At 47.2% G+C, this 12,922-nt stretch overlaps 1 protein-coding gene across 5 annotated transcripts in view; it reads right to left on the bottom strand.

Annotated features, from left to right (window-relative positions):
* Positions 1-3,961: 3,961 nt before the first annotated feature.
* ITPR2 (inositol 1,4,5-trisphosphate receptor type 2) overlaps positions 3,962-12,922 on the bottom strand; it is a 245,589-nt gene continuing 236,628 nt past the window's right edge. For all 5 annotated transcript variants that reach the window (XM_042050417.1, XM_042050418.1, XM_042050419.1 and 2 more), the window contains 2 exons: positions 8,142-8,303; positions 3,962-6,919 (listed from right to left, as the gene is read on the bottom strand). In XM_042050417.1, coding sequence (XP_041906351.1) covers positions 6,833-6,919; positions 8,142-8,303 — 249 coding nt within the window. In that variant the 3' untranslated portion in view covers positions 3,962-6,832. The remainder of the gene's footprint in view (positions 6,920-8,141; positions 8,304-12,922) is intronic.

Raw genomic sequence — 12,922 nt, 5'->3', positions numbered from 1 at the left:
ACAATGCCTGTGCTGCAGAACAAGCTTTGCATCCCAAGATTGCATTAGAGTGGATTTCCCTCTCCTGGAGAAATGGGAACCAGCATGGCCCATGGGGAAGCAGGTTTGCTTGGCCAGGATGTAGCACTTGGGCTGAAGAGGAGTCAGATGAGAACCAGCTGGCAGATCCACGCCATGCCTTATTCCCATGGAGACTTCCAGGCCAGGTTATCTCCCTTTTCCAGCTCTGTGCCACAGAAGAGCAGATGGACAAAACTCTATGCCCTGCACTACCCAAGATGCCTGAGTAGATGATCACAGTGGCCACTTCGAGCATTCTAATTAAGAGTTTGATTTTGCTATGTTAAAAATGAGCTTGATTATAATTTGCTTTTGCTTTTCGTTTTCCTCTCTTGAACACGCTTCCACCTCCCGCTTTGAGCCCGGAAGCAGAAGTATCACGTTACTATGAGAGAAGCGAGCTTTGTGGTATTTCCATCCCATCCAGAGCCAGGAAACACAGGCAATTTTGCAAGACAGCTTGTACTCAGTAAATTTCCAGCTCAGTTTATATTTCTGTATTTATTTAGATTTGTGCTAACCATGTAGGAGAGCACTCATCCCAAGTGAGGTGCTGTGGACAAACTTACAAAAAACCCCTGATTTCATAGACCGAGGACCCTGCCCAACGGAGATTTCACTGGACCAGTGAATCCTCTCTTCTGAAAAGACACTCAGGATTGACAAAGACATGGACAGCCAACTTCTGGTAGCACTAATTCTTCACAGTAACTCAAAAGCAGACTTTTAGTAAATCCCACCAGTAAAATCACTGACAACACTTCCTTGTACCCTTGAGACCTTCCCTTGAACTTTCTTCCTTCCCTTTCTTTCCCTGCAACTGTAACACATCACATTTACAACTCTCACAGTCTGTGGCTAGGTGCACAATGCCCCACTAGCATCTTCCCACATCCCAGGTGACCACCAGGGACCTGGACAGATGTTTACACCTGCATGGGAAGAGCCGTGACAGCTCCAGGGACCAAACTCTGCTCTCCCAACTCCTCCTTCAGCAGCAAAGCCCCGCCACAGGCGGCAGGATTTGCATTTCACGTGGGATCGCAGCACTCACACCAGCTTTGCTTGTTTAGGGCCACAGCCAACCCGTCCCCGTTCCTGCGAGCCAGTGCTCCCAAACACCCTCAGACTGGGCTGCGTGTGCGCAAACCACACACGGTCACACGTAGCACAAACACCCTCAGCTCCTAGGACAGAAAGATGAAGGGCTGGGAGGGGTTTTTGGAAGCACCAGGAATTCTGCTGGCTTTATCAAATTGGGGTGAAAGCTTTCGTGCCAGATAAAGCCGCCATTGCAGCTCCCCGGTGGGCTGCAAATGGGCCGGAACCAACCTCAAAGCCAGTAAAAGCTGACTTAAGAAAAGTAATACAGACTCTGAGCCAACTTCTATCATCCAACACCGACTCACGACTGAAAGTGGATTTTTTTCAACCCTGTTTCAAGGTTGTCCTGTGCTCTGTTGAACACAACTGTGGGTCTCTACAGAAGGGCCTGAGTTAACACAGTTCCCGGGTGTTTCATGCTGTAATGCTGTAGGGGCAGGGAAGAAGAAGCAAGGAAAAATATCCTTATGTCTTTGGTGAGGGAGCAAGTGCCCCTAGGAGAGGATTGTGAAATTCAGATCGACATATCCCAGTGAAGGCCATTACAGGTAACACTGAGGATGTGCCCAAAATCCACAGTTTTTGTGGCAGCTCAGGGTTACTGGGAACAAAGGCTATAAATGTTGCAGATTTTGAAGGGCCAGAAAGGAGTAACTCATAAAGGGAATTGGAGCCTTTGGGCTGTAACTGGATCCCCACACTGCTCTTGCCATCTGGATGAAATCTGAAAGGTGACAGGGCCCACATACAGCAGTGGCTGAGTTGACCCCACAGCCTCGCACACGGGTGTGGGTTGCCTTGGCAAAGGCCACATGGCTGCTCCATCAGGGGATGGAGACCGTGCCATAACTTACCACAAGAAGGGCTGCTAGGAAAACCTCCTGCTTATATTGAGTCAGATATTGGATGTTGATGATCTACAACATTTAAACAGAATTATGAAGTCCTAAGGACACCAGGTTGACCATGCTTCTACACATTTTAGCTTATTGCTTTGGTTTATCAGGTAATGCCCCGTGGTCCAGGACGTGCCCAGGTCTCACCTTACCTGAGTGGCAGCAGACAAAGGTGGAGACATGGAGAAAGAAACTTCCAGTATAAAAGGAAAGGTAACTCTTGGCTGTTTGCAGCAAGATAAACACGTCGAAATAGCAAAGTTAGAAAGGCTGCTCGTCTTGTGCCTTGCAGCTTCCTGCTTCGGCCTGAAAAAGTGCAGCATATAAATAGAGCGGGCAAGTGTGAGCTGATGATAGCAATACACCACAGCACATTTTAAACCCCCACAGCCTGAGTTCCTTTTGAGGGATTTTGAATGATTTTGTGCAAATTCAGGATGTTCAGCATGGGCACCTGCAAGCAGGAGTCGCGCTCCTGCGGGCATCCCGGGACAGCGGAGAGGTTAGCAGCCTTAAATCTCAGCTTTCTCCCCTCAAAAATAAACTTGGAAGCCTTCCCCAGAAAATAAGCATGTGCTGTCCAAAGAAAACATCCTCGCCTGCAGATGCTTTTGTCACAGCAGCAGCAGCAGTGACGGTGGAAAGGGAGGAGCAGAATTCACTTGCACGCCACAGAGGCATGAGCCAGTGCCGAGGGAGAGGTTTGCTCCCTGAAACACCTCTTGAATTAAAATGTGCCTTGAGGGGAAGCATTTTTAAAAAGAAAAGCCTTGGCATTAGTTTCTCAGTCCTGCATGCAAAACTGCTCCCCTTTGGGCTCAGAAGCTTAATGCTGGTTTGGGGGCTTTTTAAGTCTGACTGTAATCTTAGTTTGAAAGCCTGCTGCGTGAAACCCCGTTTTCTCTTAGGATATCCTTTTTGCAAAACCATCTAACAAACCTAGTAGTAAACAAGCTCCTTTCTATTTAACCTTAAAATCATACCAGAGAATAGGAAAGAAAGTTAGTTCTACTCAAAACCTTAGCAAGTTGGTGGAAGAAGTGCACAGGAGAAACAGCATGCTCTATTTAATAGGATTTTTCTTAGTAATTGATTAGCAGGCTTTTTCTCACTAAGAAGAGGACTTACTCTTTTCCTCATTAATATTGACTATCTGTAACAAAAACAGCTGGGAAAAAGCAAAAAAAGCACATGTATGTTGTAGTTTATCAGCCACAGGTTTGTAGGGAGGGCTTTTTCTTTTTTCACAAGACCACAGATTTCCTCAGCCCAAGTTGTCTCAGTTGAGAGACACAGCAGTTTTAAGATGTTTGTCTTTCTCAATTCTTTCACCCAGAGGAGTGGGGAAAGCCCTTGGTCTCTCTCTCAATGTGCTACTTGAAAGAGTTACACTAAAAACATTTGGAAAAAAAAAAAAAAAAGAAAAAAGAAAAAAAGGTGCAAAAAATTCTTACACAGAAAAGCCTGCATCACAGTATCATGGAATCATAAAGGCTGGAAAAGATCAGGCAGCAGCAGAAACCCTGAGGCTGTTTGGCTTGAGCCTGCTCCTCTCCACCTGTGACACTCAATCCATCACGATCCCTGCCTCTGTCCACTTCACCCAGGGTTCCCCTGGCCTGAACAAAGAGCACTCGAGCAAATCACATACCCGGCTGCGGCTCAACCTCCGGGAAAAGCGGCATTCCTGGATCCACCATCCTGGACAGAGCAATGGGTGCCTGAAATAAAACAAACCCTCGCTTCCCTCGCTGCGCTCAGCCTCCATCCATCCGGGCTGTCCAGCTGAAGGAAGGGATGCACACCCACAGCCTGGTCCCCCACCCACGACCACGAGCCTGGGTTTCCCAAACCAGAACACACATTTCCCCCCAGCCTTAGCACCAAGAATGAGACAGACATCTATAAAATGACACACTTTATTAAAAGTTACATTCGGCAGCAATGGACACATTTACTTAAGTAGATTTTAACTGTCAAGGAGCTTATAATTATAAATCTCTCTAAGGCATTAAAAGCTCTTAGATGTTTTAACTTCTTTGCAATCATTTCATATAAATAGGTAAAGTAAATGATACTTGCCTAGGAAGAGGATACCCCAGCTGCATTAAACAAAGATATACACATAAATAGATGTATAAAACAATGATTTTTGTTATAAACTCATTCGTGGGGATATTTCACAATCTTTAAGTCTTGGAGCCTGGCCCTGCAGCCATTATCCACACAAGGAGCCTCCTGTTTGCCTTACCACGTGGGACTGTACAGATTGCTCACACGGACGAGAGCAGGGCAGGGCCTAAGTTTTGACAGAAACAGCAAAAATGTCGAAATTCTCAGTGAAATGCATTTACAGTCTGTGCAAGTAGCATCACCTACTGTTACTGATTAAGGTGGTCTCTCTGGGAAGCTACAAACAGCAGAAAGGCACCCTGGCAAAGGCAAGCCAGCATCTGTTCTCTCTTTGATTTTGATGCTGTAACTCTCCCTTCTGAAGAGCAGGACCTGGGCTCCTGAGCCCGAGGGGACGCGGTCTGGGGTGTGAGACAGAGGGAGCACCAGCAGCAGCCAACTGCAGCCCTGAGCTTGGGGCACAAACCCATCGAGCCTCAAGTTCCTCCAGCTCCAGCAGCAGAAACCTCCCCTGATGTGCAGCGGTGCAGCTGCTTTTTTCTGAGTGTAAACAAGAAAAGTGCCAACCAATTCCAGTATTAGCTAACCACCCACCCCCCAATAAATAATGAAAGTTTAATTTATCTTATAATCGAACTGTGCTTTGAGTTTTATAACCACATGTGCGAGGAAGAGGAAATTGCTGTTGTAACAGAAGCTGCGGCTAGATCTGATTAACAGTATGAACTAATTTGAATTAATACAGCTACAGGGTCTGAGTCTCCACCAACTTACTACTGACTTTATGTTTGTGGGCAGCTCCTTTGGCCATCACCTCTCACAAGCAGGTGCTCTCTGGACTAAGGCCAACGGAAAGAGATTTTCTTCCAGTAAAATACACAAACCTCTGATTTCCACACTATTTTTGAAGGACACAATTGAAGCCAATGGGAAATGCTTTAGTGGTAGAAGATATAAATATATTACTAAAATATATTACTTTTATCCCAGTCACATCACTGCCACAAAGGAAAAAAAAATAGCTTCAAGAACTGGTTTGAATTTGGGATAAAGAGAGTGAAATACCTCTTCCTTCCCTTTACTCTAGGCCTGTTGGTTTGAATAGTGCCTTAACCAAGACAACAGCATTTCTCCAGGAAGAAACTGGAAAATATTGACACCAATAATATTTTTTTCCTTCGATCAAAATGTCCTTTATAACAAAATGAAAATTTTACAGGGGAATATCATTGCAAAATTATTTTGGTTTAAAAAGTGACTCCATGTAACAAGAGGTGCATTTTCGAATGCGAGACAATCTGGTAACCAAACCCAGTGAAAATGAAAGTGAATACCACTCCCATTTGTGCCCCCCATTTTTTTTCCCTAAAAGAGTCCCCTAGGGCTCTGTGGAAACCCTGTAACTTTTCTTTCAAGCCATCCCAAAAAATACAGGATAGAGCAGAAACCTGCACAGGTGATTTGGCTGCTGCCTTTTGTAGGGCCGAGAGCTGGGAGGAGCTTCTCTGATATTGCCCCCCTGTTCCCCCCAGGCTTCCCTGCAAACCTCTAGAAGCAGGGAGGGCAGGCAAAACCATCAGCCCATGATCTTTAGCTCAGAGGAAAGCTGGCAGAATATGGTGTTTATTTACTCAAGTCAACTCTTGCTGAAGATGAGTTTATGGAAGGTAATGACACCATTATAGTTCTGTACAGAAAGACGTTTCTAAGCTTTTTTTAAAAAAATAAAATCCCATACATGCTTCAAACCACAGGTATAATTTTTTCCCCCTGAATCCTCAATTGGAACTTGAATTTCAAACACGGTTTAACTCCTCAGTATGTGGAACCTCACGGCCACATTAATCGAGAACATCTGAAGCCAGGAGAAAGAAATCACTTCCAGTTATGTTGTCAGTGTTATGTGCATAACATTCCCACAGCTGTAGATCCACTGTGCTCCATGTTATAAATAAGAAATTGCGTGGTGACAGCTAAAATTCAAAAGCGTTAATGTTTCTCTTTGCAACTCTTTTTCTACTTTTTCCTTTTTTTCTTTCTTCCCCCAATCTTTAGAGGTTTCTCCCCTTTCCCTCCTAGTAGAAGTTACTTGAAGCAACATCACTGCTTACGGACTGACATATTTACGGTAATTAAAAAATAGTAAATGCCAAGCAAATATGACTAATGTTGCTATTTGGCAAGTGGGCCAGAGACGACCTATTGATTCTGAGCCAGGCTGTCGCGCTCGCCTTAATAAACACCTCTCCTCCTTCTGCTCAGCTCGGTTCTGCCGGGGAGAAGTCAGCTCCCAGGGCACGGCCGAACGCTGTCCCAGCCTCTGTCCCAGCCTCTGTCCCAGCCTCTGTCCCAGGCAGCCCCGGAGCCCTGGAGCCGCAGAGCCGAGCGCGGCCGAGCCGGACCAGGCAGGGAATACAAACGAGCTGCCTTGTATCGCTCACGTTCTAGGTTGTGGTCCCTCTCAACCATGAAAAACAGCTACAAATTGTTCCCAGAGCTAAACCACTTAACATTTTGGCACTTGGTTGTTTTTAACTTTGTAACAATAGGCACTGTTCACTCCTCTCAATCTCAGTTTTTTATTCTATAATAAAGCAGGAATACTGATGAAAGGCTAGTCACGGCTTCTCCCCGTGGTATCAGGATGGTGGCATGTGATGATTCACATGGGGTGTGTTTGATCCAAGAAAGCCCAGCCTCTGCTTATTCTTCCTTTGTTCTGTCATCTAAGGTGGAAAGGCAGAGAGAGACGAGTTGAGAATTTTTTTTTTTTTTTACTATTATTTAGCAGTCACAGAGCAAGATACATATAAGCAAAACAACAGGGAGTGGAATTCCTTTCTTCAGCATAGAAAATTACAAGTTAGGGATGTCTTTGAAGTGGGAGATCTGTTTCCTGCAAAGTATGGACATTTTATTCTCATTTATACATTATTCTTATCCCCCGGCAGGTCTTACGGAGTATTATTTGTGCTGCTATTGTGTTGTGTAGCCCTGCAGAGGGTCAGCATTTGCACTTGGTGCTGCAGAATCACAGAGCTAAAAGATGGCCCCAGCCACACAGAGTTTAAATTTAAGCCAGGAGAGAACAGATTCAGCCAGAGGAGGATGAAAAAAATCCCACCAGGATGGTGTGGGTAAGCACAATAAGCAATGGTCTCAGCACATCCAGCCTAAACCTTTGTTGGCTTTTTCACAGGGAAAAGTTTTAAGGAGGGATTTGAAGGGGAATAATTAGATAACTCTGTCGATGCCACTGAAGTGCTTCCCATAAAGAAAACACACAGATGCTTTTCTGAAACTGTAATGAGCAAATCAGAAGTGACCAGCACCTGTAGCAAAAAAGGAGCTGGCCTTTTGATCCTGAAGAGAGAGCAAACACACTAGGTGGTGTGGGCAGGAGCAGGGCTTTAAGGGAGGCTTTGAGGGAGGCCAGCAGCTTGTGCTCCATACGGGAGAGAAGCGGGAGCCGCAGGAGGGGCACCAACACAAGGGTGACACGAGCAAAGCAACAGGCTCTGCAAATTGTTTTCACAAGGCCACTGTTGATGTTCCTAGTGGGGGAAAAACCCAAGAGCCAGAAACAGAAGGCTTTTTTCCCTCCGGGCTCCCATCATCATGCAGCTACTCCTGACACTACAGCGCTTTCACTGCCGGGTTATGCAGCCCCTCATCCCTTCTGCAGTTTGTCCTCGCACACTCACTGGGAGCATTTTGTGACTAATTCCCCCTCGGCTTTTCTCCTTACCTGATCTCTGTTGTTGTTAACAGAGTACAATTTCACTCCAAACCCCTATCAGTGTATCTACCCAGAAAGCTTGCTGGAGGGAAAGATAAAACCTTCGGGAGACAAAAGTCTCTTTTGTAACACCGTCCTTACTGCACCCTGATGGAAGGCAGCACCTTCACCCACACGTGCTCGCTTTGCTACCCACACAGGGCACTTACCTGTTCCTTGAGCTCAGCCAGCTGACTGGAAAGCTGTTTTACAAGGCTCATGGTTGACTCCAACCTCTCTTGCAGGTTCCTGATTTCGTTTTGCTCACTCTCGCCTTCATTGCTAACCAGAGACATGGCTCTCATCCGAGGGAACCAGTCCAAATTCCTCTCCTACACAGGTATTAGAAAAATTAGCCATGTTAGTAGGGGTTTATACAGGGCTACTAAGCTGAGACTAGAGAATGAAAGCTCAGAAGGACTTCTGCTCAGTGGATGACACACAGCAAGTGAGCTTAAGCAGTAAATTCAGAAAGTATTTCAAACAAGCAGCTTTATTCTTGGTTCTCCTTAGCTACAGAGAAGGTTCCAACTGGAAAATCTGGGCTCCCTGCAGCTGCACCTGTACTGCAGTGTGGGCAGTGTTGGCACATTCATCTGTGGCTCTGGCAGGCAGAAATGCCCCCACTGGGAAGACTCCTCTGGTACACCACCCCCAGGAATGCCTCAGTGCTCCCCTTGCTGTGCTCTTAAGTGTATGCAGGGACACATTTCCCCTCTGTCTCTTCAGCTTGGCTGGTCTCCATCTGTTTCGGCTGTCCTTGCAGCAATGTCAGCGAGCCAACACCAGGAAAACAAGACAAGAGCCTTCCAGACCAGCCTCAAGCACTTCTACTGGAAGAGCAGAAGGACCTGGATCCAGCTGCCCGCAACAGGAGATTTAGGGTCCTGGGAATGGCTTAGGCTTCAATATGCTGTTCAGAGTGTGTATCTTGGATAAATGCAAGCACAGCCCCACAGCCAAGGGCTAGCCTGCACTGCATGGGACAGCAGCAAGCCGGGTGTTCCTATATCCATGGACTCAGGCTATGAATTCAGCCATGACAAAACCACTGTAAACAGACGGCATGAGTCAGGAAGGTGCTGCCTATCTACATGAGCCCGAATTATCTCCATGGCTCAGGGGCACAGATATTTGTGTGCAGAGCTGAACAGATGGAGGAGACGGAAGGGTGCAAGACTAGGAGGAGTGGCAGCCACGTGGAGAGGAAGCTGCTTTGCCCTGAGACAAAGGGAACAGAACAGGTCCTGCAGCAGGCAGTGCGTTACATGCACGCACCTGTGTCCTGCACCTCGCGGGGAGCGTGAGGATGTGGCTGGGCCATGTGCATGGGGTTTGCAACGGGCCTCTCTGGACATGTGCACTTGATAACTTGAGAAGAGAAGCAGAATGAGCTAAAGTGTGTTTCTTCCAGTCCCCTGAGCCGCGAATGGTCCCACACAAATAGCACTGTGTTGGGAGGAATGGAAAGGAGCTCTTTCCAGAAGTCCATCTACAAGACACCTGGAAGGCAGGAGCTCCGATACTTATGTTGTCCAGGTATTTGGTAAAGTTTTAAGTCCATCAAACTGATCATAATCTTAGCCTTTGCCTCTATTTTTCCTATGAAAATAGAGAAGGCAGTGATGATTCTGCAGCATTTACAGCTGGGCAGCCCAGGGCAGCCGTACCTGAGCAGGTCCAGGAGGGCTGGCCTGGCAGAGCTGTGAGCTGGGGATACACCAAGGCTTTATCATGCTTCCAGGAAGATTTCCTTTCAACTCTGCAGTGCTCTGCCCCAATCACCAAACCCTCCCCTCCTACAGCAGCATGATTTAGAAACAACCAAGCTAAGGCTGGGTAAGCATGGCAGCACTTACAGTATTCATGTTTGTCCACTCTTTGTGTTAGCCCAGTCCCCTCTGTTACCCTGGATAAGACTAAATGCAAATCTGTATGAATTTTAGCTTTTTTTCTGCTTTTTAACTCAAAACTTCCAATGAGTTTTTTTCTGGCTGTGCAACCCCTGGTCCTGTCACTAAATCAACAAAGATGCCCAGGGAGCTGGAGCGTGCCCCCGGGTTGCATTCTGCAGCCCTGGGCTGTCAGCCGTGGGCGCTGGCGGAACGAGGCCTCTTTGCTTGCCGCTCACTTCTTGTGAGCCTCGTGATCTCATTATGACAATTTACTGTGGTTACACATGATGCCATTTTCAATGGGTCATAACTCATTCAAATCAAAACCTGTTTTCACCAGCTCTGCTGGTGAGCTTGAGAGGAGTGCACGTGACCCTCCCTGTGGATATCCCCAGCTGACACGCAGAGCGGGAGGCTCCTGTTTCTGCCACATGCGTTCCTGCTTACAAGACCAGCATTCATCTTCCACCAGTGCACACCAATATTTATTTTCAATTTATTTTGGCTAGGATCTAGCAGAGCATTCATCACGTGCCTGGTGTTGAGCACAGGTGTACTCATTTATACCAAGCTTAGTTTGTGCACAGTGCCTTTCTGGATCAATGCCTTTTTTTTTTTTTTTTTTTTCAAAATGTTTGCCAGCAAGTTGGTCTGCCACTATAGGCACAGAACTTTAATTCAAGGCAGCTACAGCAAACAGAGCTGCTTTTGTACCTGAATGTTTCCTGGAAAGCTCTGGTATCTGCACCCATTACAGCTCCTCTTGCTTGAAGCACCTGAAGATACCAAATGCAAGGCCATAGGAGCCAGCTGAGGGAACAGGAGCTCTTTCAAGGCTCACAACAACACCAAAGTTCCTAAAGCCAGGCTGCACAGGGAGCACAATCTGAGACTCCACCATTGTGGCTCCTCTGTTTGCCAAGTACTGCTGCCAGGATTGTGAAAGGCACTTTGCTAGTTTTGTTTTTTCCATCTGCCGCTCCCTCACTCCTCCAGGACACAAGGCAGAGACCGCTGGCTGCTTTGGAAAGATCTTTGTGGACTGACCCTGCACCACACCACAGCATCCAGAGGCATCCATGAGGATGCCAGACATCCTGGCTCTCCTGAGGCTCCCAGTGTCACCTGCTTCCTTCCTCCTCAGCATGACATTACAGTGCCTGGAGAGAGGGATGGCTGGGAGCAGCTGGAGACAGGGATGGAACAAACAGCAAGCACCTCACCCGCTGTCACACGATGCTGTGGAGCACACGGAGCAGATGTGGCTCTGCAGCTGGAACCACCCTGCACCACGTGCCAGCTCATCTGAGCCACCACGAGCCCCAGCGTCATGGGACTTCAGCAACAGACTCTGCTCATTCACATGTGCCCAGTTTTTGCCTTCCTAGAAATGCTGTGATAAACTCTTCCAGGAAAGAAACCCAGGTGTGGTTTTAGTTACAGATCAGGAAAATTTGGGCCTTTTTTCCTCCAAAGTATTGTGGAGGATCAAGCGACTTGATCCAAGTTCTAAGAGAAGCTGATGGTTTGTATGGACTGGAGACCTCATGAAAAGATGCTGCTGACTTTTGTAGGTGGCAGAGAGGCAACAGGTCAAACACCTGCCCACAGGTCGCACTTGGAGTCCCAAGAGCTGTGTTAGGTGCAGGCCTCTTGCTTCTCAGCTGCAATACACATCTAGTGAAATCAGTCCAGCTGTGTATTTTTGTCATGCAAAGGACCAGAAAGATTCAAAATTCAGTAGGAGACACATTATAGCCTGCAAAGCTGTCTTTAGGTTAAAAATACTTACCTAGCTTTCACTGATAGCTCCTTTATAGTGCACACAGCAGGTACTTTCCCTTGCTGAACCGCACGCTTTTGCCAGTCAATATGATCTTACTTTTTCATTGCATTATGAACTGCAGAACTTTAATAAAGGGCAGCATGAAAATTAGCTTTGGCAGACAGCTCTGTTTGCTGAGTCTATACCACAAACAAACAGCAATTGGTGCTGGGGACAGCAAACTTTTGATCACAAACCTGCCAGGATCCAGAAGGCAAGCTGGACAAGGCTCCTTGGCCGAAAATTTCAGTGTTCATGGGGGAACACGAACTCTTGTGACTGCTCAGCAATGGGAAAGCTATTTTTACTTCAAGGTAATTGCTTGCCAATTAACTGGAGGTCATTAACATGTTTGTACAATCCCAAACATTTGTTCTGGGACTTAAATGTTTATGGGCTCGGTCCAGGGTTCACCTTGACCAACACCTTCAAGCTGTAACGTGCACTCCTGGGGGTGTGCAGGATGTTATCTGTCATGCCTTACCCATTACTCTTAGAAATCCAACCATTTTGCCCAGGATAGCGTTCACTCAGAAATTTGAACCCTGCCTGGAACCGAGAGGCAATTTGGAGGAGGAAGGCAGGCTCCTGGCAGGGAGCAGGGCAAACCTCTGCAAACAGCTGTCACGGGACTCAATCAACAGCCACCAGGTTAGCCTGAGGTGACACAGCTCGAGCATTAATGAGCGCACAGAGAGTGAGCTATGTGGATGGGACCCTTTTAAACGAAGTAGCTGCCTGGACAAGTAATTAATTGTGAAAATGTACCGAAATCTTCTTTCTAAAAAACGACGGTTTAAGGCAGTATGTTGTTAGTTGTTATTGTTATTTCATTCTTGCACAGGACGGCAGCAATTCACAGCCCACCTATGGATCACAGCATCTTCCTGCTCCACACTCTTCCCGCAAGCATAACGTGTGCCTCGCAGGATCCGTATTTATGCAGACATCTGTGTCCAGGGCACAGCGTCAGCCAGACAGGAAAGCTGCAGGGACAGAAAGGAGCTGCAGCCTCCTCTCCGCCAGTTCAGCTGGGGGAAAGGAAAAAAAGGGAAAAAGGCAGGTGGGCGAGCCAAAAGGCTGCGGGCCAGAGAGACTGCACACGAGCAGAGCAGACATTTGGTGTGGCGATCCAGCGCGCCTGCTCCCTCTGTCCTCCCCCTCACCTGGCAGGGCTCCAGCCACAGGCACAGCTCCCCCAGGGCCAGACCTCTGTGCAAGTGCTCTGAGT

This window comes from Corvus kubaryi, unplaced genomic scaffold, assembly GCF_017639235.1.
Source record: "Corvus kubaryi isolate FWS band 111438036 unplaced genomic scaffold, C.kubaryi_AGA036_p1.0 74, whole genome shotgun sequence".
NCBI classification, from domain to species: domain Eukaryota; kingdom Metazoa; phylum Chordata; class Aves; order Passeriformes; family Corvidae; genus Corvus; species Corvus kubaryi.
This window is presented reverse-complemented; position numbering and strand designations above follow the sequence as displayed.